The 25,457-nt window shown below is 44.0% G+C and overlaps 1 protein-coding gene across 2 annotated transcripts in view; it reads left to right on the forward strand.

The window, feature by feature from the left end:
* Positions 1–25,457, forward strand: part of LOC139548047 (membrane-associated phosphatidylinositol transfer protein 3-like) — a 146,737-nt gene that overhangs the window by 105,333 nt on the left and 15,947 nt on the right. For both annotated transcript variants that reach the window (XM_071357356.1, XM_071357355.1), the window contains exons 11-13: positions 5,335–5,523; positions 6,087–6,235; positions 11,581–11,697. In XM_071357356.1, the coding sequence (XP_071213457.1) occupies positions 5,335–5,523; positions 6,087–6,235; positions 11,581–11,697 (455 nt within the window). The remainder of the gene's footprint in view (positions 1–5,334; positions 5,524–6,086; positions 6,236–11,580; positions 11,698–25,457) is intronic.

Here is a 25,457-nt window from a genome sequence, read left to right on the forward strand (position 1 = left end):
TCTGAAACTTGATAAACTTTTAAACTCACTTTTGAGAAAATGGCCTTTGAATGTTTTGGTACCTACTGGAGAGCTCTCCTTTGTCAACACCCATTCAGCATTATTCACACACTCTTAAGCCAGCCCCACCCATCTCATGTGCTAAACAGTGAGTAGTGTAGTAAAGATTAAGACTAAAAGTGGTAAAAGTAGTAGCCTACAATAAGGAAAAATTCCAGGTAAACAGAAAGTGTCCAGATAAAAATATTTTATAAATATTAGATGACACTTACCCAGACACACTTGTCTAAATTGATGGGTCATGTGAAATCAAATCAAATCAAGTTTATTTTATATAGCCCTTCGTACATCAGCTAATATCTCGAAGTGCTGTACAGAAACCCAGCGTAAAACCCCAAACAGCAAGCAATGCAGGTGTAGAAGCACGGTGGCTAGGAAAAACTCCCTAGAAAGGCCAAAACCTAGGAAGAAACCTAGAGAGGAACCAGGCTATGAGGGGTGGCCTTCTTCTCTTCTGGCTGTGCCGGGTGGAGATTATAACAGAACATGGCCAAGATGTTCAAATGTTCATAAATGACCAGCATGGTCAAATAATAATCAGGAGTAAATGTCAGTTGGCTTTTCATAGCCGATCATTAAGAGTATCTCTACCGCTCCTGCGGTCTCTAGAGAGTTGAAAACAGCAGGTCTGGGACAGGTAGCACGTCCGGTGGACAGGTCAGGGTTCCATAGCCGCGGGCAGAACAGTTGAAACTGGAACAGCAGCAAGGCCAGGTGGACTGGGGACAGCAAGGAGTCATCATGCCCGGTAGTCCTGACGCATGGTCCTAGGGCTCAGGTCCTCCGAGAGAGAGAAAGAAGGAGAGAATTAGAGAGAGCATACTTAAATTCACACAGGACACCGGATAAGACAGGAGAAGTACTCCAGATATAACCAACTGACCCTAGCCCCCCGACACATAAACTACTGCAGCATAAATACTGGAGGCTGAGACAGGAGGGGTCAGGAGACACTGTGGCCCCATCCGATGATACCCCCGGACAGGGCCAAATAGGAAGGATATAACCCCACCCACTTTGCCAAAGCACAGCCCCCGCACCACTAGAGGGATATCTTCAACCACCAACTTACAATCCTGAGACAAGGCCGAGTATAGCCCACAAAGATCTCCACCACAGCACAAACCAAGGGGGGGGCACCAACCCAGACAGGAAGATCACGTCAGTAACTCAACCCACTCAAGTGACGCACCCCTCCCAGGGACGGCATGAAAGAGCACCAGTAAGCCAGTGACTCAGCCCCTGTAATAGGGTTAGAGGCAGAGAATCCAAGTGGAGAGAGGGGAACCGGCCAGGCAGAGACAGCAAGGGTAGTTCGTTGCTCCAGAGCCTTTCCGTTCACCTTCACACTCCTGGGCCAGACTACACTCAATCATATGACCTACTGAAGAGGTAAGTCTTCAGTAAAGACTTAAAGGTTGAGACCGAGTCTGCGTCTCTCACATGGGTAGGCAGACCTTTCCATAAAAATGTGGATCTATAGGAGAAAGCCCTGCCTCCAGCTGTTTGCTTAGAAATTCTAGGGACAATTAGGAGGCCTGCATCTTGTGACCGTAGCGTACGTGTAGGTATGTACGGCAGGACCAACTCGGAAAGATAGGTAGGAGCAAGCCCATGTAACGCTTTATAGGTTAACAGTAAAACCTTGAAATCAGCCCTTGCCTTAACAGGAAGCCAGTGTAGGGAAGCTAGCACTGGAGTAATATGATCAAATTTCTTGGTTCTAGTCAGGATTCTAGCAGCCGTATTTAGCACTAACTGAAGTTTATTTAGTGCTTTATCCGGGTAGCCGGAAAGTAGAGCATTGCAGTAGTCTAACCTAGAAGTAACAAAAGCATGGATACATTTTTCTGCATCATTTTTGGACAGAAAGTTTCTGATTTTTGCAATGTTACGTAGATGGAAAAAAGCTGTCCTTGAAACAGTCTTGATATGTTCGTCAAATGAGAGATCAGGGTCCAGAGTAACGCCGAGGTCCTTCACAGTTTTATTTGAGACGACTGTACAACCATCAAGATTAATTGTCAGATTTAACAGAAGATCTCTTTGTTTCTTGGGACCTAGAACAAGCATCTCTGTTTTGTCCGAGTTTAAAAGTAGAAATTTTCAGCCATCCACTTCCTTATGTCTGAAACACAGGCTTCTAGCGAGGGCAATTTTGGGGCTTCACCATGTTTCATTGAAATGTACAGCTGTGTCATCCGCATAGCAGTGAAAGTTAACATTATGTTTTCGAATGACATCCCCAAGAGGTAAAATATATAGTGAAAACAATAGTGGTCCTAAAACGGAACCTTGAGGAACACCGAAATGTACAGTTGATTTGTGAGAGGACAAACCATTCACAGAGACAAACTGATATCTTTCCGACAGATAAGATCTAAACCAGGCCAGAACTTGTCCGTGTAGACCAATTTGGGTTTCCAGTCTCTCCAAAAGAATGTGGTGATCGATGGTATCAAAGGCAGCACTAAGGTCTAGTAGCACGAGGACAGATGCAGAGCCTCGGTCTGACGCCATTAAAAGGTAATTTACCACCTTCACAAGTGCAGTCTCAGTGCTATGATGGGGTCTAAAACCAGACTGAAACATTTCGTATACATTGTTTGTCTTCAGGAAGGCAGTGAGTTGCTGCACAACAGCTTTTTCTAAAATTTTTGAGAGGAATGGAAGATTCGATATAGGCCGATTAGTTTTTTATATTTTCTGGGTCAAGGTTTGGCTTTTCAAGAGAGGCTTTATTACTGCCACTTTTAGTGAGTTTGGTACACATCCGATGGATAGAGAGCCGTTTATTATGTTCAACATAGGAGGGCCAAGCACATGAAGCAGCTCTTTCAGTAGTTTAGTTGGAATAGGATCCAGTATGCAGCTTGAAGGTTTAGAGGCCATGATTATTTTCATCATTGTGTCAAGAGATATAGTACTAAAACACTTAAGTGTCTCTCTTGATCCTAGGTCCTGGCAGAGTTGTGCAGACTCAGGACAGCTAAGCTTTGGAGGAATACGCAGATTTAAAGAGGAGTCCGTAATTTGCTTTCTAATGATCATGATCTTTTCCTCAAAGAAGTTCATGAATTTATTACTGCTGAAGTGAAAGCCATCCTCACTTGGGGAATGCTGCTTTTTAGTTAGCTTTGCAACAGTATCAAAAAGAAATTTTGGATTGGATTGGATTATTTTCCTCAATTAAGTTGGAAAAGTAGGATGATCGAGCAGCAGTGAGGACTCTTCAATACTGCACGGTACTGTCTTTCCAAAGAAATGCTATAACCCCCAGCCACATCCAGTGGTGAAAAAAGTACTAAATTGTCATACTTGAGTAAAAGTAAAGATACCTTAATAGAAAATGACTCAAGTAAAAGTCACCTAGTAAAATACTACTTGAGTAAAAGTCTTAAAGTGTTTGGTTTTAAAAAGTAAGTATCACAAGTACATGGAATTGCTAAAATGTACTTATGTATCAAAAGTAAAAGTATAAACCATCATTTCAAATTCCTTATATTATGCAATCATTTACAAATTAAGCATTTGTGTTTAGAGAGTCCACCAGATCAGATGCAGTTGTGATGTTCTCTTGATAAGTGTGTGAATTGGACAATTTTCCTGTCAAAATGTAACGAGTACTTTTGGGTGTCAGGGAAAATGTATGGAGTAAAAAGTACATTACATTTTTTTTCTTTCGGAATGTAGTGAAGTAAAAGTTGCCAAAAATATTCATTGTAAAGTACAGCCAAATGACTACTTGCATAGTAGCAATATCAGAAATAGATAGTGTAACTATGCTCCTGGTAACAATTTAATTACGCTTTTTTGCCAATGTTTACTGACACCGGCCATATTCAACCGGTGTTGAGTGTTGGTAAATTCATCAGTTGTTCTGCGCTCTGGCACACTCAGACAAGAGTGCTCTGAAACAGTTGTTGCAGTGACGTTCTATTGAAATGGATACTTACATAGATGAGTCTTTTCTTAAATTTTACTATGCGATACATTAAAAAAAAGCCGCATTAGACAGGATTACCTACACAAACTGACCAGCTCAAATAGACAGAAGTGTGCAGACCAATCCAAACTAATCTCTCGGCTTGTCCAGCCCACTCATTATCTCAGCCAATCATGAGTAGCAGGAAGTTTGCTGGCTTTTTCTGTGGCTTAACCAACTAAGCTCGTTATTTAACAATTTTATTTGTATTTACAGATGGCATGCAAGTTTGTTATTAAGGCACATGAAAGTTCACGTGTTCGAGAAGGCATTTCTGCCCCAAAAAACATTTTGATAAAAAAAAGTTTCTGTTCAAACGGTTCTCCTGTGAGGTAGTGAATCGTGACATACGCCTAGTTTCCTGAAACGGGTAACATATTGTCAAGCTATTACAGACATATAGAATGAAAGGAAATAGAAGAAAAGGGATTACAACTCTTGTCTTGGATATGACACATTTCCCTTGTAGTCTATCTGTCTCTCTCTTTTCTCTTCATCACTCTTTCTCTTGCCCTCCCTCCCTCCCTCCCTCCCTCCCTCCCTCCCTCCCTCCTTCTTTATTCCAGAGAGGCTCCTGTGAAGTTCAACATAAATGTATAATTAAACAGAAGGAGTGGTCACTTGTCTCTCTAAGAATTATATTATTTATGTGATCTGCTACTACTATGCCATGTCTCTTAGAGACTATCCTTTATTTCCATGTTCTCTGATACAACCATATATATCACAGGGGAAATACAAGTTTCCTCCTTCCATCTACAGGTCTACAGAGCAAATAATGCTTGTACAGTGGGGGGACAAAACAAACACATCCATCCAAACATACAGGGTGAAAGGTGATGAGTAACTAGGTCCATCTGGGCTGTAGTGTAGTTGTTAACAGTTTCCCTCACTGACCTCTCTCTCTCAGCTCCTGGGGTTGGTGTGTTGATTGGTCATCACCATCGGTCACAATCCCTGGATCACTACAAGCCCAACCTAATTACCTGACAATGTGTGTGTCCAAGACCTTCCTCTGGGACACACAGAACAAGCCAATACCACATACTCTCCTATTAGACCATGTAACAGCATTGATTCACAGAGAACGTTACTAGTTCATTGTTATATAATTGGATTCTCTCTCCCTCTCCCTCTCTCTAACTCTTTCTACCTACCTACCTACCTACCTATCTCTCTCTCTCTCTCTCTCTCTCTCTCTCTCTCTCTCTCTCTCTCTCTCTCTCTCTCTCTCTCTCTCTCTCTCTCTCTCTCTCTCTCTCTCTCCCCCTCTCCCTCTCACTCTCTAGCTGACGGTATCCAGAGCCACCCAGAGGTGTTCCTGGAGGCAGAGCCCAGTCCTGGTGCCCCGACCGTGCCCCCTTCCCCTGAAACAGACAGTGGGAGGGGAGGAGGTGGGCGCAGGGCCAGTGTGTCCAGCATGGACAGTGAGACGTCCTTCTGCTCTGTGGGCCGGATGAGTAGTATCATCACCAACAGTGAGTGGGAGAGAGAACAAAAGAGAGACAGGCAGAGAGGGAGAGAAAGGCAAGAGATAGAGGGCACGGGAGAAAGATAGAGAGAGAGAAAGAGGTGGAGAGAGAACAAGAGGGAAAGAGAGAGAAAGATGCATAGAGAGAGAGGGGGGGCATAGAGAGAGAGAGAAGGGGGTGGAGACTGTTCATTAGCAATCAGAACAAAAGGTCACATTCGGGCTACGCTTTGTACATTATTTAATCAATTATCTACAGTGGGTAGATATAGCCAGACTCATGAGACCCAACTTTGCCTCTCCAGATTTTACCTCACATTAACCTACTTCTATTGCTAATCTAATATTGTGGTGGCTAAAAGACCAGATGAATAATACTAATTAGTACCCACAAATCACTTTAAATAACTACAAGAAAACCTTATCTTGATATGCATGTGTTAATTATCTCCCTTCTGTGTCTCTCTCTCTCTCTCTCTCTCTCTCTCTCTCTCTCTCTCTCTCTCTCTCTCTCTCTCTCTCTCTCTCTCTCTCTCTCTCTCTCTCTCTCTCTCTGCGCGTCTGCCTCAGTTTCCAGTAGCTGGTGGGGCTCTAAGAGGTTGGACTATTCTCTGTACTGTCCAGACGTCCTGACCTCCTTCCCCACTGTGGCACTGCCTCATCTCTTCCATGCCTCCTACTGGGAGTCCACTGATGTAGCTGCGTTTGTGCTCCGACAGGTAACTATATGTATGTGTGTCTGTGTCCTGACTATTGAGACTGGAATTCGGATCATGTATACTATTATTTGTGCTGTGGATTGTGGTTATGTGTGCTTGCATGCATATGAGCAGCAGGTAGCCTATCTGTTAAAATATTTGGCCTGTAACCGAAAGGTTGCTGTTTTGAATCCCCGAGCTGACAAGGTGAAAAATCTGTCCATGTGCCCTTGAGCAAGGCACTTGACCCTAATTGCTCCTGTAAGTCACTCTGGATAAGAGCATCTGCTAAATTACTAAAATGTCAAATGTAACTAGGTGTTTGTGTGCGCTTGTATTATGTGTATGTAGGAGGTGTGTGTGCGTCTGCTCGTGGTGTCCTCAGACCCTCACAGAGTAATTAAAACTAGCCAGGGTGTCATGACCTATTAAAACCCATCCTGACCACTGACAGCCTTTTAACTTGGTAATTAGAGAGCAATGAGAAGAGACCAGAGCAGCCACCCAGTACAGTAAGTGTCTAAAATGGCACCTTATTCCCTATATAGTCCACTACGTCTCTTATGACCAAAAATAACTTCTGGACATCAGGACTGCGATTACTCACCACGGACTGGCAGAACCCTTTTTTGCCTTTAACGAGTCTGACGAGCCCGACGCGAACGATATACTGCTTTATCGGGAACAGGCCCAGATCCCCGTGATTTGCGTGAAGAGGAGGCGGAGAAAAAGGGGCAGTAGGGCAGGCTGCCTTCTGAGAATTCGTAGCCGATCGAATAAACCCCTACTTCCTTCCATTCTGCTAGCAAACGTGCAATCTTTGGAGAATAAAATCGATGACCTACGCACAAGATTAAACTACCAACGGGACATTCAAAACTTTAATATCTTATGCTTCACGGAGTCGTGGCTGAACGACGACACTATCAACATACAGCTGGCTGGTTATACTTCCTGTAGCACTAATTCCAAAAAGTTTAATAAGAGAGAGAATAAGAGCACCTCCTCCCAGCTGCCCACTGCACTGCGGATAGGAAACACTGTCACCACCAAATAAATCTATATTTCAATTTTTTTTAAATCACGGCTGGCCGTGCTTTCCACCTGGCTACCCCTACCCCGGCCAACACCTCAGCACCCCTGCGGCAACTTGCCCAACCCCCCCCCCCCTGCTTCTCCTTCACCCAAATCCAAACAGCTGATGTTCTGAAAGAGCTGCAAAATCTGGATCCCTACAAATCAGCTGGGCTAGACAATCTGGACCCTCTCTTTCTAAAATGATCTGCCGAAATTGTTGCAACACCTACAGTGAGGGAAAAAAGTATTTGATCCCCTGCTGATTTTGTACGTTTGCCCACTGACAAAGAAATTATCAGTCTATAATTTTAATGGTAGGTTTATTTGAACAGTGAGAGACAGAATAACAACAAAAATATCAAAAAAAATGCATGTCAAAAATGTTATAAATTGATTTGCATTTTAATGAGGGAAATAAGTATTTGACCCCTTCTCAATCAAAAAGATTTCTGGCTCCCAGGTGTCTTTCATACAGGTAACGAACGGAGATTAGGAGCACACTTAAAGGGAGTGCTCCTAATCTCAGTTTCTTACCTGTATAAAAGATACCTGTCCACAGAAGCAATCAATCAATCAGATTCCAAACTCTCCACCATGGCCAACACCAAAGAGCTCTCCAAGGATGTCAGGGACAAGATTGTAGACCTACACAAGGCTGGAATGGGCTACAAGACCATCGCCAAGCAGCTTGGTGAGAAGGTGACAACAGTTTCTGTGATTATTCGCAAATGGAAGAAACACAGAAGAACTGTCAATCTCCCTCAGCCTGGGGCTCCATGCAAGATCTCACCTCGTGGAGTTGCAATGATCATGAGAACGGTGAGGAATCAGCCCAGAACTACACAGGAGGATCTTGTCAATGATCTCAAGGCAGCTGGGACCATAGTCATCAAGAAAACAATTGGTAACACACTATGCCGTGAAGGACTGAAATCCTGCAGCGCCCGCAAGGTCCCCCTGCTCAAGAAAGCACATATACATGCCCGTCTGAAGTTTGCCAATGAACATCTGAATGATTCAGAGGACAACTGGGTGAACGTGTTGTGGTCAGATGAGACCAAAATGGAGTTCTTTGGCATCAACCCAACTTGCCGTGTTTGGAGGAGGAGGAATGCTGCCTATGACCCCAAGAAACCATCCCCACCGTCAAACATGGAGGTGGAAACATTATGCTTTGGGGGTGTTTTTCTGCTAAAGGGACAGGACAACTTCACCGCATCAAAGGGACGATGGACGGGGCCATGTACCGTCAAATCTTGGGTGAAAACCTCCTTCCCTCAGCCAGGGTATTGAAAATGGGTCGTGGATGGGTATTCCAGCATGACAATGACCCAAAACACACGGCCAAGGCAACAAAGGAGTGGCTCAAGAAGAAGCACATTAAGGTCCTGGAGTGGCCTAGCCAGTCTCCAGACCTTAATCCCATAGAAAATCTGTGGAGGGAGCTGAAGGTTCGAGTTGCCAAACGTCAGCCTCGAAACCTTAATGACTTGAAGAAGATCTGCAAAGAGGAGTGGGACAAAATCCCTCCTGAGATGTGTGCAAACCTGGTGGCCAACTACAAGAAACGTCTGACCTCTGTGATTGCCAACAAGGGTTTTGCCACCAAGTACTAAGTCATGTTTTGCAGAGGGGTCAAATACTTATTTCCCTCATTAAAATGCAAATCAATTCATAACATTTTTGACATGCGTTTTTCTGGATTTTTTTGTTGATATTCTGTCTCTCACTGTTCAAATAAACCTACCATTAAAATTATAGACTGATCATTTCTTTGTCAGTGGGCAAACGTACAAAATCAGCAGGGGATCAAATACTTTTTTCCCTCACTGTATTACTAGCCTGTTCAACCTCTCTTTAGTACCGTCTGAGATCCCCAAAGATTGGAAAGCTGCCGCGGTCATCCCCTTCTTCAAAGTGGGTGACACCTTAGACCCAAACTGTTATAGACCTATATCCATCCTGCCCTGCCTTTCTAAAATCCTCGAAAGCCAAGTTAATAAACAGATCACCGACCATTTCGAATCCCACCGTACCTCAGCCACACTTTAGGTCCTAAACGATATCATAAACCGCCAGACAGTACTGTGCAGCCGTCTTCATTGACCTGGCCAAGGCTGTCAATCACCGTATTCTTATCGGCAGACTCAAAAGCCTTCGTTTCTCAAATGACTGCCTCGCCTGGTTCACTAACTACTTCTCAGATAGAGTTCAGTGTGTCAAATTGGAGGGCCTGTTGTCCAGACCTCTTGCAGTCTCTATGGGAGTGCCACAGGGTTCAATTCTCGGGCCGAATCTTTTCTCTGTATATATCAATGATGTCGCTCTTGCTGCGGGTGACTCTTTGATCCACCTCTACGCAGACAACACCCTTCTGTATACATCTGGCCCTTCTTTGGACACTGTGTTAACAAACCTCCAAACGAGCTTCAATGGCATACAACACTCCTTCCGTGGCCTCCAACTGCTCTTAGATGCTAGTAAAACTAAATACATGCTCTTCAACCGATCGCTGCCCGCACCCGCCCGACTAGCATCACTACTCTGGACGGTTCTGACTTAGAATATGTGGACAACTATAAATGCCTAGGTGTCTGGCTAGACTGTAAACTCTCCTTTCAGACTCATATTAAGCATCTCTAATCCAAAATTAAATCTAGAATCGGCTTTCTATTTCACAACAAAGCATCCTTCACTCATGCTGCCAAACATACCCTCGTAAAACTGACTACCCTACCGATCCTTGTCTTCGGCGATGTCATTTTCAAAATAGCCTCCAACACTCTACTCAGCAAATTGGATGTAGTCTATCACAGTGCCATCCGATTTGTCACCAAAGCCCCATATACTACCCACCACTGCGACTTGTATGCTCTCGTTGCCTGGTCCTCGCTACATATTCATCGCCAAACCCACTGGCTCCAGGTCATCTATAAGTCTTTGCTAGGTAAAGCTCCACCTTATCTCAGCTCACTGGTCACCATAGCAACACCCACCCGTAGCACGCGCTCAAGCAGGTATATTTCACTGGTCATCCCCAAAGCCAACACCACATTTGTTCGCCTTTCCTTCCAGTTCTCTGCTGCCAATGACTGGAACAAATTGCAAAAATCCCTGAAGTTGGAGACTTATATCTCCCTCAATAACTTAAAGTGTCAGCTGTCAGAGCAGCTTCTGCAGCTGTACACAGCCCATCTTTAAATAGCCCATCCAACTACCTACCTCATCCCCATATTTGTTTTTGTCTTTCTGCTCTTTTGCACACCAGTATTTCTACTGGCACATCCTCATCTGCACAGCTATCACTCCAGTGTTAATTGCTCAATTGTAATTACTTTGCCACTATGGCCTATTTATTGCCTTACCTCCTTACTTCATTTGCACACACTGTATACATATTTTTCTATTGTGTTATTGACTGTATGTTTGTTTATCCCATGTGTAACTCTGTGTTGTTGTTTTTGTCGCACTGCTTTGCTTTATCTTGGCCAGGTCGCAGTTGTAAATGGCCTACCTGGTTAAATAAAGGTTAAAAAAAATAAAAAATGGTTCGCACAAACTTACTCCCAGTGGTTCACACAAACTTACTGCCCTTTTCATTTACTTACTGTACCATACTTAACGCCTAGTCAAGTTTGAATTAAGTAAAATCAATGACCTATTCTTATCATTGCTGTGTAATAAGAGGTTGAACCTTAAACTAGGATCTAGTTAATGCAGTCATGGAGTTAAACTCCTTCTCTCATTGCGACCTGTCCTGTCCTCTCCTCTCCTCTTTGAAAACACATCATTAGCCTGGCTGTTTCATTAGCCTGGCTGTTTCATTAGCCTGGCTGTTTCATTAGCCTGGCTGTTTCATTAGCCTGGCTGTTTCATTAGCCTGGCAGCACATTGATTAGGCTAAAGACAGGTTCTTTTCTCTCAACTTCTGAGATGAAATGTACATGTGGTCCACTTCATAACGAATCATCCAAAGGCTAGCCTGTTAATAAGCCTGAATCTTCCTCTTGACAAATGAGCTCCTATTAGCAGCTGTGACAGTGTACGACTCAAGATAATGACAGTCCTAGTTTCATTCCCTGTCAAGTATGTTCGAGCACCAGAGGATGAATATTCCATGTAATTGTTTTGTCTAGTGTATGTATGCCACTCCACTGAGAAATGTGCATCAGGTGCCTAAATGTAGACTAGGGATTCTGTTTGAGAAGTGCCATCATACTGAGTGGACTAAGCAGGCGGTGGATTAATGAACCGTGTGTGTGTGTCCATGCTTGTGTGTGTTCATGCAGCTCATGCGATGCGACAGTGTGAAGACCCAGGAAGCTGACAGCAAGGACTCAGCCCCCTTCTCTCCATCTAGCCCACGGGAGAAGTGGCTTCGCAGGAGGACGCCTGTCAAACTGAGGGTGAGGAAACTAACATGAGTTATTCATGGAAGATAAAGGACAGTTCAGTAGGAAGTGTCAATATCACCTTTATCCCCACACTGGATTCAATGACTATATCCTAAATGGCACCCTATTCACTATATAGTGTACAGTACTACTTTTGACCTGGGATAAAAGAAGTGCGCTATATAGAGAATAGGGTGCCATTTCAAATCAAATCAAACTTTATTTGTCACATGCACTGAATACGACAGGTGTAGACTTTACTGTGAAATGCTTACTTACAAGCCCTTAACCAACAGTGCAGTTCAATTAATAGAGTTAAGAAAATATTTACTAAATAAACTAAAGTTGAAAAAATCTAATCAAATTAAAAAGTAACAGAAGATTACCTAACAATAACGAGGCTATATACGGGGGTACCGGTACCAAGTCGGGTGTACAGGTTAGTCGAGGTAATTTGTAAAGTGACTATGCATAGATATTAAACAGCGAGTAGCAGCAGTGTAAAAACAAAGGGGGAGGGGATCAATGTAAATAGTCCGGGTGGCTATTTGATTAATTATTCTGTTGTCTTATGGCTTGGGGGTAGAAGCTGTTAAGGAGCCTTATGGTCCTAGACTTGGCACTCCGGTACCGCTTGCCATGCGGTAGCAGAGAGAACAGTCAATGACTTGGGTGACTGAAGTCTTTGACAATTTTTATGGCCTTCCTCTGACACCGCCTAGTACAGGGGTGGGCAACTCCAGTCCTCTAGGGCCTGATTGGTGTCACACTTTTTCTCCATCCCTACCAAACACAGCCGGTTAATCAAATTGCATTCTAAACTGAAGATCATGATTCGGTGATTATTGGAGTCAGGTGTGTTAGGTGTCACAGTTTTGCCCCAGCTATCAGGCCCTCGAGGACTGGAATTTCCCACCCCTGGCCTTGTGAATAGGTCCTGGATGTCAGGAAGTTTGGCCCCAGTGATGTACTGGGCTGTACGCGCTACCCTCTATTGCGCCTTACGGTCAGAGGTCGAGCAGTTGCCATACCAGGTGGTGATGCTCTCGATGGTGCAGCTGTATAACCTTTTGAGGATCTGGGGACCCATGCCAAATCTTTGTCTCCTGAGGGGGAAAAGGTGTTGTCGTGCCCTCTTCACAATTGTCTTGGTGTTTTTGAACCATGATAGTTTGTTGGTGATGTGGACACCAAGGAACTTGAAACTCACGACCCGCTCCAATTCAGCCCCATCGATGTTAGTGGGGGCTAGTTCGGCCCTCCTTTTCCTATAGTCCACGATCAGCTCCTTTGTCTTGCTCACATTGAGGGAGAGGTTGTTGTCCTGGCACCACACGGCCAGGTCTCTGACCCCCTTCCCTTTAGGCTCTCTCATCGTTGTCGGTCATCAGGCCTACCACTGTTGTGTCGTCAGCAAACTTAATGATGGTGTTGGAGTCGTGGTTGGCCACGCAGTCGTGGGTGAACAGGGAGTGCAGGAGGAGACTAAGCATGCACCCCTGAGGGGCCCCAGTGTTGAGGATCAGCACGACAGATGTGTTGTTGTCTACCTTTACCACCTTGGGGCGGCCTGTCAGGAAGTCCAGGATCCAGTTGCAGAGGGAGGTGTTTAGTCCCAGGGTCCTTAGCTTAGTGATGAGCTTCGTGGGTACTATGGGGTTGAACGCTGAGCTGTAGTCAATGAACAGTATTCTCACATAGGTGTTCCTTTTGTCCAGGTGGGAAAGGGAAGTAGGGTATGCGATTGAGATTGCGTCACCTGTGGATCTGTTGGGGCAGTATGCGAATTGGAGTGGGTTTAGGGTTTCCGGCATGATGGTGTTGATGTGAGTCATGACCAGCCTTTCAAAGCACTTCATGGCTAACGTGAGTGCTACGGCGCGGTAATTATTTAGGCAGGTTACTTTCGCTTTCTTGGGCACAAGGACTATAGTGGTCTGTTTGAAAGTATTACAGACTTGGTCAGGGAGAGGTTGAAAATGTCAGTGAAGACACTTGCCAGTTGGTCCGCGCATACTTTGAGTACAGGTCCTGGTAATGCATCTGGCCCCGCGGCTTTGTGAATGTTGACCTGCTTAGAGGATTTGCTCACATCGGCTACGGAGAACGTGATCACGCAGTCGTCCAGAACAGCTGGTGCTCTCATGCGTGCTTCAGTGTTGCTTGCCACGAAGCGAGCATAAAAGGCATTTAGCTCATCTGGTAGGCTCGCGTCACTGAGCAGCTCGCCGCTGGGTTTCCCTTTGTAGTCTGTAATAGTTTTCAAACCCTGCCACATTCAATGAGCGTCAGAGTTGTTGTAGTAGGATTCAACTTTAGTCCTGTATTGACGCTTTGCCTGTTTGATGGTTCATCACAGGGCATAGCGGGATTTCTTATAAGTGTCCGAATTAGTGTCCCGCTCCTTGAAAGCGGCAGCTCTACCCTTTAGCTCAGTGCGGATGTTGCCTGTAATCCATGGCTTCTGGTTGGGGTATGTACGTATGGTCACTGTGGGGATGACGTCATTGTTGCACTTATTGAGGAAGCCAGAGACTGATGTGGTGTACTCTTCAATGCCATCGGAAGAATCACGGAACATATTTCAGTCTGTGCTAGCAAAACAGTCCTGTGGCTTAGCATCTGCGTCACCTGACTACTTCTTTATTGACCGAGTCACTGGTGCTTCCTGCTTTAGTTTTTGCTTGTAAGCAGGAATCAGGAGGATATAATTATGGTCAGATTTGCCAAATAGAGGGTGAGGGAGAGCTTTGTACGCGTCTCTGTGTGTGGAGTAAAGGTGGTCTAGATTTTTTTTCCCTCTGGTTGCACTTTTAACATGCTGGTAGAAATGAGGTAAAACGGATTTAAGTTTCCCTGCATTAAAGTCCTCGGCCTCTAGGAGTGCCACTTCTGGATGAGCAGTTTCTTGTTTGCTTATGGCCTTATACAGCTCGTTGAGTGCGTTCTTATTCCCAGCATCGGTTTGTGGTGGTAAATAATATAGATGAGAACTCTCTTGGTAGATAGTGTGGTCTACAGCTTATCATAAGGTACTCTACCTCAGGCGAGCAATATCTTGAGACTTCTTTAATATTGGACATTGCACACCAGCTGTTATTGACAAATAGACACACTCCCCCACCCCTGGTCTTACCAGACGTAGCTACTCTGTCCTGCCGATGCATGGAGAAGCCAGCCAGTTCTATATTATCCATGTTGTCGTTTAGCCAAGTCTCATGAAACATAAGATATTACAGTTTTTAATGTCCCGTTGGTAGGATAGTCTTAATCGTGGATTGTCCAGTTTGTTTTCCAATGATTGCACGTTGGCCAATAATACAGAGGGTAGTGGTGGTTTACCTACTCGTCTGCGAATTCTTACAAGGCACCGCCCTCCTCCCCATTTTTCTCTGTCTTTTCTTCATGCGGATGACAGGGATTTTGGCCTTGTCTCGACAAAGCAGTACATCCTTTGCGTCGGACTCGTTACATTAATTTTTTTTGTCCAGTTCACGGTGAGTTATCGCCGTTCTGATGTCCAGAAGCTCTTTTCTGTCATAAGAGACGGTAGCAGCAACATTATGTACAAAATTAGTTACAAACAATATGAAATAACTAACAAAATCGCACAGTTGATTAGGTGCCCATAAAACGGCAGCCATCCCTCCTGCGCCTTTATCAATATATGGACAGACCCTACTCTATGTACTGGAGAAAGACACAGATTATATTCTGTTCAATCCCTGTATGAAGAAATTCCAATAAATGTTTAATAATCTTTAGCTGAAATCTGCCAAACGTTTTCTAACTGAATCTCAGTCAGAAACAAAGGGATAAGGACGTGTGCGCATACACACACACACACACACACACACACACACACACACACACACACACACACACACACACACACACACACACACACACACACACACACACACACACACACACACACACACACACACACACAGTTACACAAGCACTCTTACCATCAGCTTCACACATCTTTTCACAGTTTTAATCATTTCTGCCTCAATAGCATTGGTCTCTTTTAGTTGAACCAAGAAATACACCAACACTGAATGGGCGAAGAGCTTCTGCAATCTTGTGAAATTGTTGCTTGTGTGTCAGTGTGTGGGCTGAGTCCTGAATGTCAGAAAAAAGATGCTAGCACAACACCACAATTAACTGATACTCCAGCATAAAAGACAATATGACTACTGCCAGGCTGAAAAGTCAGCCCAGTCTATTTCTGAGCCATCTTTTATTCACAGTATATTCAAAGGAAATAATGAATTAACAATGGGCTTTTGTCTAGTTATATTATGTACTGCGTGGCCAACTGGAACATATCTACATCTACACCGGCCATAGGTTTTATTTTTGGACTGTGTCTTACATGCTCTGCTCCAGCCTCCAAGCCTGTGATCTGTCTCTTGTGTAAGTGGTAGATGAGAGACAGCTGGAGGAGAAGCAGCTTGGAGAATATGACCTGAATATGATATCTGGTATAGCTGTATTGCTATACACTCTCCTGGTGCCCTGTATAGACTTTATCTGGGCTCTGCCAGCTCATCCAGGGGATAGTGATACCATTCAGAGGGCCCTGCCTGGTGTCAGTGATGCTGTGACTTCAGTTCACTCTCCTAGTAAGGGGCTCTTTGTCCCTGATGGATTGGGGCCACTGCTGTCTGTGCTGTTTCCTGAGCACCATTGTGACCAGTAAAACGGGGCTCTGCCTCTCCAAAGTTCTCCATCTCCTCCTCTCAGTGTGTGTTGGAGGGCAAGGTGAACTCACCACTCACCCAGTGTGATAGTGATATGTTCTGCTATTTTCCCATAAGACAGGCATTCATGCAGAGAGATTCAGCAGTGACCTGTAGCAGAGGAATGTGGTTACTGGCCTGATATTGGCCTTTCAGCCTGTTCACAGCAGTAGACAGTGCTGCAAATGTGCCAGTGTGTAAAACTGTGTGTGTGTGTGTGTGTGTGTGTGTGTGTGTGTGTGTGTGTGTGTGTGTGTGTGTGTGTGTGTGTGTGTGTGTGTGTGTGTGTGTGTGTGTGTGTGTGTGTGTGTGTGTGTGTGTGTGTGTGTGTGTGTGTGTGTGTGTGTGTGTGTGTGTGTGTGTGTGTGTGTGTGTGTGTGTGTGTCTAAGGCATGCTGAGATGCCACAGCTTCAGTTCAGCATGGCCCGAGAACTGACGAGGATTAATTATTGACAAACTTAATCTGTTTACCTGCTTCATTAGATGACAATAACTGGTTTCCCAATATTCATGATACAGAGACTAACACATCACATCAGTCTACAACATTGGTTAGTGTGCTCAAACTAGGCTCATGGAGCTATGTTTTAAGAGTATTATGTAGCCTTTATACAGTTCTGCTGCATATGATGTGGTAGTTTATGTACAATAAACAATGTACCATTTGGTAACACTGCGTATTTCTGTGACATCGAATATGCTCAGAAATGCCCCAAAAAGCATAATAGGTTTCATTAGATACTTAGGCCTCTATTTTCGGCTTGCGTTAAGAGCGCCCCCTTAACGGCAGAAGAGCCCTTAGGCCTACACCACCATTCAAAAGTTTGGGGTCACTTAGAAATGTCCTTGTTTTTGAAAGAAAAGCAATTTTTTGTCCATTAAAATAACATCAAATTGATCAGAACAGTGTAGACATTGTTACTGTTGTAAATGACTATTTTAGCTGGAAGCGGCAGATTTTTTATGGATTATCTACATAGGCGTACAGAGGCCCATTTTCAGAAACCATCACTCCTGTGTTCCAATGGCACGTTGTGCTAGCTAATCCAAGTTTATCATTTAAAAAGGCTAATTGATCATTAGAAAACCCTTTTGCAATTATGCAATTATTTGCAATTATGTTTCAGCACAGCTGAAAACTGTTGTCCTGATTAAAGAAGCAATCAAACTGGCCTTCTTTAGACTCGTTGAGTATCTGGAGCATCAGCATTTGTGGGTTCGATTACAGGCTCAAAATGGCCAGAAACAAAGGACTTTATTATGAAATTCGTCAGTCTATTCTTGTTCTGAGAAATGAAGGCTATTCCATGCAAGAAATTTTCAAGAAACTGAAGATCTCATACAACGCTGTGTACTACTCCCTTCACAGAAAAGCGCAAACTGGCCCTAACCAGAACAGAAAGAGGAGTGGGAGGCCCCAGTGCACAACTGAGCAAGAGGACAAGTACATTAGAGTGTCTAGTTTGAGAAACAGACGCCTCACAAGTCCTCAACTGGCAGCTTCATTAAATAGTACCCGCAAAACACCAATCTCAACGTCAACAGTGAAGAGGCGACTCCGGGATGCTGGCCTTCTAGGCAGAGTTGCATAGAAAAAGCCATATATCAGACTGGCCAATAAAAATAAAAGATTAAGATGGGCAAAAGAACACAAACACTGGACAGAGGAACTCTGCCTAGAAGGCCAGCATCCCAGAAAAATGTGCTTTTCTTTCAAAAACAAGGACATTTCTAAGTGACCCCAAACTTTTGAATGGTAGTGTATGTGTGCACACATTACCTTATGCTCATGTAACGAGAGATGTGATTTATGATGCTTCTGACCCGATCATATTTAGAAATAATTGTTGTTTTAAAAAACAGATCGATTGTTTTCCGTTTAATTTGATAAAAAATCTAACTTACTAGAAAGATTCACCATCCATGGGTTTATGTTGAGAAAACGTTCATGGCTCGAATGCAATGTAATTTCATCTGCAAATAAGTGCAAATCTGATCTGTAAGATGGTTTCATGATGTTTATAAAACATTACAATTGGGAGCAGTATAACATTACATTCCCTCTTTCTCTTTATATTGGATCTTTATCGTTATCCAGCTCCTGTGAAAAGTTTGGATGTGCGTAAAACCCATATTCTAAATTGCCTTGTCTGTATTATAAGCCCACGAGGAGCAATTATGGTGCATGTAACTTTATTTAAACATAGCCTATTTAAAACAAGTAGTTTCTTTTTTTTTTTTTTACATTTGAATTATACTCTTTTTAGGCCTTATCAAAAGCCTAGTGAATTTAATCTTGCTTATGGATTACGTGTGGCATGTCCATGTCCAGACTGCAATTTACAGTAGGCCTTTATATCAGTGTGCATGCTATAACCTATGTTTAATAGTGTCATTCCATATTGAAGAAATGCAATTAGAACATGTGGAATACAAACATATTCAACATATTTAGCAAATATGGGGCAGGCTATTTAAGGAACTAGGCTATAGCAGACTAACATTCAATCAATCAATCAAATGTATTTATAAAGCCCTTCTTACATCAGCTGATATCTCATAGTGCTGTACAGAAACACAGCCTAAAGCCCCAAACAGCAAGCAATGCAGGTGTAGAAGCACGGTGTCTAGGAAAAACTCCCTACAAAGGCCAGAACCTAGGAAGAAACCTATAGAGGAACCAGGCTATGAGGGGTGGCCAGTCCTCTTCTGGCTGTACCGGATGGAGATTATAACAGAACATGGCCAAGATGTTCAAACGTTCATAGATGACCAGCAGGGTCAAATAATAATAATCATAGTGGTTGTAGAGGGTGCAACAGGTCAGCACCTCAGGAGTAAATGTCAGTTGGCTTTTCATAGCTGATCATTCAGAGTATCTCTACCGCTCCTGCTGTCTCTAGAGAGTTGAAAACAGCAGGTCTGGGACAGGTAGCACATCCGGTGAACAGGTCTGGGTTCCATATCCGCAGGCAGAACAGTTGAAACTGGAGCAGCAGCATGACCAGGTGGACTGGGGACAGCAAGGAGTCAACAGGCCATGTAGTCCTGAGGCATGGTCAGGACTACATGGCCTCAGGTCCCCAGAGAGAGAGAGAGAGAGAGAGAGAGAGAGAGAGAGAGAGAGAGAGAGAGAGAGAGAGAGAGAGCGAGAGCGAGAGAGAGCGAGAGAGAGAGAGAGAGAGAGAGAGAGAGAGAGAGAATTAGAGGGAGCATACTTACATTCACACAGGACACTGGATGAGACATGAGAAATACTCCAGATATACTAGACTGACCCTAGCCCCCCAACACATAAACTACTGCAGCATAAATACTGGAGGCTGAGACAGGAGGGGTCGGGAGACACTGTGGCCCTGTCCGACGATACCCCCGGACAGAGCCAAACAGGCAGGATACAGTGAGGGAAAAAAGTATTTGATCCCCTGCTGATTTTGTACGTTTGCCCACTGACAAAGAAATTATCAGTCTATAATTTTAATGGTAGGTTTGTTTGAACAGTGAGAGACAGAATAACAACAAAAATATCCAGAAAAATGCATGTCAAAAATGTTATAAATTGATTTGCATTTTAATGAGGGAAATAAGTATTTGACCCCTTCTCAATCAAAAAGATTTCTGGCTCCCAGGTGTCTTTCATACAGGTAACGAACGGAGACTAGGAGCACACTCTTAAAGGGAGTGCTCCTAATCTCAGTTTCTTACCTGTATAAAAGATACCTGTCCACAGAAGCAATCAATCAATCAGATTCCAAACTCTCCACCATGGCCAAGACCAAAGAGCTCTCCAAGGATGTCAGGGACAAGATTGTAGACCTACACAAGGCTGGAATGGGCTACAAGACCATCGCCAAGCAGCTTGGTGAGAAGGTGACAACAGTTTCTGTGATTATTCGCAGATGGAAGAAACACAAAAGAACTGTCAATCTCCCTCAGCCTGGGGCTCCATGCAAGATCTCACCTCGTGGAGTTGCAATGATCATGAGAACGGTGAGGAATCAGCCCAGAACTACACAGGAGGATCTTGTCAATGATCTCAAGGCAGCTGGGACCATAGTCATCAAGAAAACAATTGGTAACACACTATGCCGTGAAGGACTGAAATCCTGCAGCGCCCGCAAGGTCCCCCTGCTCAAGAAAGCACATATACATGCCCGTCTGAAGTTTGCCAATGAACATCTGAATGATTCAGAGGACAACTGGGTGAACGTGTTGTGGTCAGATGAGACCAAAATGGAGTTCTTTGGCATCAACCCAACTTGCCGTGTTTGGAGGAGGAGGAATGCTGCCTATGACCCCAAGAAACCATCCCCACCGTCAAACATGGAGGTGGAAACATTATGCTTTGGGGGTGTTTTTCTGCTAAAGGGACAGGACAACTTCACCGCATCAAAGGGACGATGGACGGGGCCATGTACCGTCAAATCTTGGGTGAAAACCTCCTTCCCTCAGCCAGGGTATTGAAAATGGGTCGTGGATGGGTATTCCAGCATGACAATGACCCAAAACACACGGCCAAGGCAACAAAGGAGTGGCTCAAGAAGAAGCACATTAAGGTCCTGGAGTGGCCTAGCCAGTCTCCAGACCTTAATCCCATAGAAAATCTGTGGAGGGAGCTGAAGGTTCGAGTTGCCAAACGTCAGCCTCGAAACCTTAATGACTTGAAGAAGATCTGCAAAGAGGAGTGGGACAAAATCCCTCCTGAGATGTGTGCAAACCTGGTGGCCAACTACAAGAAACGTCTGACCTCTGTGATTGCCAACAAGGGTTTTGCCACCAAGTACTAAGTCATGTTTTGCAGAGGGGTCAAATACTTATTTCCCTCATTAAAATGCAAATCAATTCATAACATTTTTGACATGCGTTTTTCTGGATTTTTTTGTTGATATTCTGTCTCTCACTGTTCAAATAAACCTACCATTAAAATTATAGACTGATCATTTCTTTGTCAGTGGGCAAACGTACAAAATCAGCAGGGGATCAAATACTTTTTTCCCTCACTGTATAACCCTACCCACTTTGCCAAAGCACAGCCCCCACACCACTAGAGGGATATCTTCAACCACAAACGTACCATCCTGAGACAAGGCCGAGTATAGCCCATGAAGGAAAGATAGGTATGACCAAGCCCATGTAATGCTTTGTAGGTTAGCAGTAAAACCTTGAAATCAGCCCTTGCCTTAACAGGAAGCAAGTGTAGAGAGGCTAGCACTGGAGTAATATGATCACATTTTTTGGTTCTAGTCAAGATTCTAGCAGCCGTGTTTAGCACTAACTGAAGTTTATTTAGTGCTTTATCCGGGTAGCTGGAAAGTAGAGCATTGCAGTAGTCTAACCTAGAAGTGACAAAAGCATGGATACATTTTTCTGCGTCATTTTTGGACAGAAAGTTTCAGATTTTTGCAATGTTACGTAGATGGAAAAAAGCTGTCCTTGAAACAGTCTTGATATGTTCGTCAAATGAGAGACCAGGGTCCAGAATAACGCCGAGGTCCTTTACAGTTTTATTTGAGACGACTGTACATCCATCAAGATTAATTGTCAGATTCAACAGAAGATCTCTTTGTTTCTTGGGACCTAGAACTAGGATCTCTGTTTTGTCCAAGTTTAAAAGTAGAACATTTGCCACCATCCACTTCCTTATGTCTGAAACACAGGCTTACAGGGAGGGCAATTTTGGGGCTTCACCATGTTTCATCGAAATGCACAGCTGTGTGTCGTCCGCATAGCAGTGAAAGTTAACATTATGTTTTCGAATGACATCACCAAGAGGTAAAATATATAGTGAAAACAATAGTGGTCCTAAAACGGAGCCTTGAGGAACACCGAAATTTACAGTTGATTTGTCAGAGGACAAACCATCCACAGAGACAAACTGATATCTTTCCAAAAGATAAGATCTGAACCAGGCCAGAACTTGTCCGTATAGACCAATTTGGGTTTCCAATCTCTCCAAAAGAATGTGGTGATCGCTGGTATCAAAAGCAGCACTACAGTCGTGGCCAAAAGCTTTGAGAATGACACAAATATTAATTTTCACAAAGCCTGCTGCCTCAACTTGTATGATGGCAATTTGCATATACTCCAGAATGTTATGAAGAGTGATCAGATGAATTGCAATTAATTGCAAAGTCCCTCTTTGCCATGCAAATGAACTGAATCCCCCCAAAACATTTTCACTGCATTTCAGACTTGCCACAAAAGGACCAGCTGACATCATGTCAGTGATTCTCTCGTTAACACAGGTGTGAGTGTTGACGAGGACAAGGCTGGAGATCACTCTGTCATGCTGATTGATTTCGAATAACAGACTGGAAGCTTCAAAAGGAGGGTGGTGCTTGGAATCATTGTTCTTCCTCTGTCAACCATGGTTACCTGCAAGGAAACACGTGCCGTCATCATTGCTTTGAACAAAAAGGGCTTCACAGGCAAGGATATTGCTGCCAGTAAGATTGCACCTAAATCAACCAATTATCAGATCATCAAGAACTTCAAGGAGAGCGGTTCAACTGTAGTGAAGAAGGCTTCAGGGCGCCCAAGAAAGTCCAGCAAGTGCCAGGACCGTCTCCTAAGTTGATTCAGCTGCGGGATCGGGGCACCACCAGTACAGCGCTTGCTCAGGAATGGAAGCAGGCAGGTGTGAGTGCATCTGCACGCACAGTAAGGCAAAGACTTTTGGAGGATGGCCTGGTGTCAAGAAGGGCAGCAAAGAAGCCACTTCTCTCCAGGAAAAACATCAGGGACAGACTGATATTCTGCAAAAGGTACAGGGATTGGACTGCTGAGGACTGGGGTCAAGTCATTTTCTCTGATGAATCCTCCTTCTGATTGTTTGGGGCATCTGAAAAAAAGCTTGTCCGGAGAAGACAAGGTGAGCGCTACCATCAGTCCTGTGTCATGCCAACAGTAAAGCATCCTGAGACCATTCATGTGTGGGATTGCTTCTCAGCCAAGTAGGTGGGCTCACTCACAATTTTGCCTAAGAACACAGCTAAGAGAGCAACTTCTCCCAGCCATCCAGGAAACAGTTTGGTGATGAACAATGCCTTTTCCAGCATGATGGAGCACCTTGCCATAAGGCAAAAGTGATAACTAAGTGGCTCGGGGAACAAAACATCTATATTTTGGGTCCATGGCCAGGAAACTCCCCAGACCTTAATCCCATTGAGAACTTGTGGTCAATCCTCAAGAGGTGGGTGGACAAACAAAAACCCACAAATTCAGACAAACTCCAAGCATTGATTATGCAAGAATGGGCTGCCATCAGTCAGGATGTTGCCCAGAAGTTAATTGACAGCATGCCAGGGCGGATTGCAGAGGTCTTGAAAAAGAAGGGTCAACACTGCAAATATTGACTCTTTGCATCAACTTCATGTAATTGTCAATAAAAGCCTTGTATGCTTGTAATTATACTTCAGTATTCCATAGTAACATCTGACAAAAATATCTAAAGACCCTGAAGCAGCAAACTTTGTGGAAATTAATATTTGTGTCATTCTCAAAACATTTGGCGACGACTGTAAGGTCTAGTAGCACGAGGACAGATGCAGAACCTCGGTCTGACGCCATTAAAAGGTAATTTACCACCTTCACAAGTGCAGTCTCAGTGCTATGATGGGGTCTTAAACCAGACTGAAGTGTTTCGTATACATTGTTTGTCTTCAGGAAGGCAGTGAGTTGCTGCGCAACAGCTTTTTCTAAATGTTTTCTAAAATTGTTGATAGGAATGGGAGGCCGATAGTTTTTTATATTTTCTGTGTCAAGGTTTGGCTTTTTCAAGAGAGGCTTTATTACTGCCACTTTTAGTGAGTTTGGTACACATCCGGTGGATAGAGAGCTGTTTATTATGTTCAGCATAGGAGGGCCAAGCACAGGAAGCAGCTCCTTCAGTAGTTTAGTTGGAATAGGGTCCCGTATGCAGCTTGAAGGTTTAGAGGCCATGGTTATTTTCATCAATGTGTCAAGAGATATATATATAAAAACACTTGAGTGTCTATCTTGATCCTAGGTCCTGGCAGAGTTGTGCAGACTCAGGACAACTGAGCTTTGGAGGAATACGCAGATTTAAAGAAGAACCGTATTTTGCTTTCTAATGATCATGATCTTTTCTTCAAAGAAGTTCATGAATTTATCACTGCTGATGTGGCCTTAGTATTCTTTGTTTTCTTTATTATTTTAGTTAGGTCAGGGTGTGACATGGGGTATGTATGTGTTTTTGTATTGTCTAGGGGTTTTGTATGGTATATGGGTTAGTGTCTTGTCTAGGTGTTTGTATGTCTATGGCTGCCTAGATTGGTTCTCAATTAGAGGCAGCTGTGGTTCATTGTCTCTGATTGAGAGCCATATTTAAGGCAGTCATAGGCATTGGGATTTTGTGGGTAATTATCTATGTTCAACGTTTGTAGCTGTTGTCATGCACTGACGTTTTGTAGCTTCACGGTCGTTTGTTGTTTTGTTTAGTTTTGTTTTAGTGTTCGTTGCGTGTTTATTCCTTTCTCTAATAAAAGAGAATGTATTTTGCACACGCTGCGCCTTGGTCCTCTCTTTCTCCGCAAGACGATCGTGACAGAACGATCGTTACCCACCTAAATCGGACCAAGCAGCGTGTAAAGCAGCAACGGGAGCAGCGCATAAAGGATTCATGGACATGGGAGGAGATATTGGATGGAAAGGGACCTTGGGCACAACCGGGAGAATATCGCCTCCCTCGTGAAGAGCTGGAGGCAGCTAAAGCCGAGAGGAGGCGATATGAGGAGGCAGCACGGAAGCAAGGCTGGAAACCCGCGAGTACAACCCAAACATTTCTTGGGGTGGGGGCTAAAAGGGAGTGTGGCGAAGTCAGGTAGGAGACCTGCGCATACTCCCTGTACTTACCGTGGAGAGCGAGAGTACGGGCAGACACCGTGTTACGCAGTAGAGCGCATGGTGTCTCCTGTACGTGTTCATAGCCCGGTGCGGGTTATTCCACCTCCCCGCACTGGCAGGGCTAGATTGAGGATTGAGCCGGATGTCATGAAGCCGGC

This window comes from Salvelinus alpinus, chromosome 21 (assembly GCF_045679555.1).
Source record: "Salvelinus alpinus chromosome 21, SLU_Salpinus.1, whole genome shotgun sequence".
NCBI lineage: Eukaryota > Metazoa > Chordata > Actinopteri > Salmoniformes > Salmonidae > Salvelinus > Salvelinus alpinus.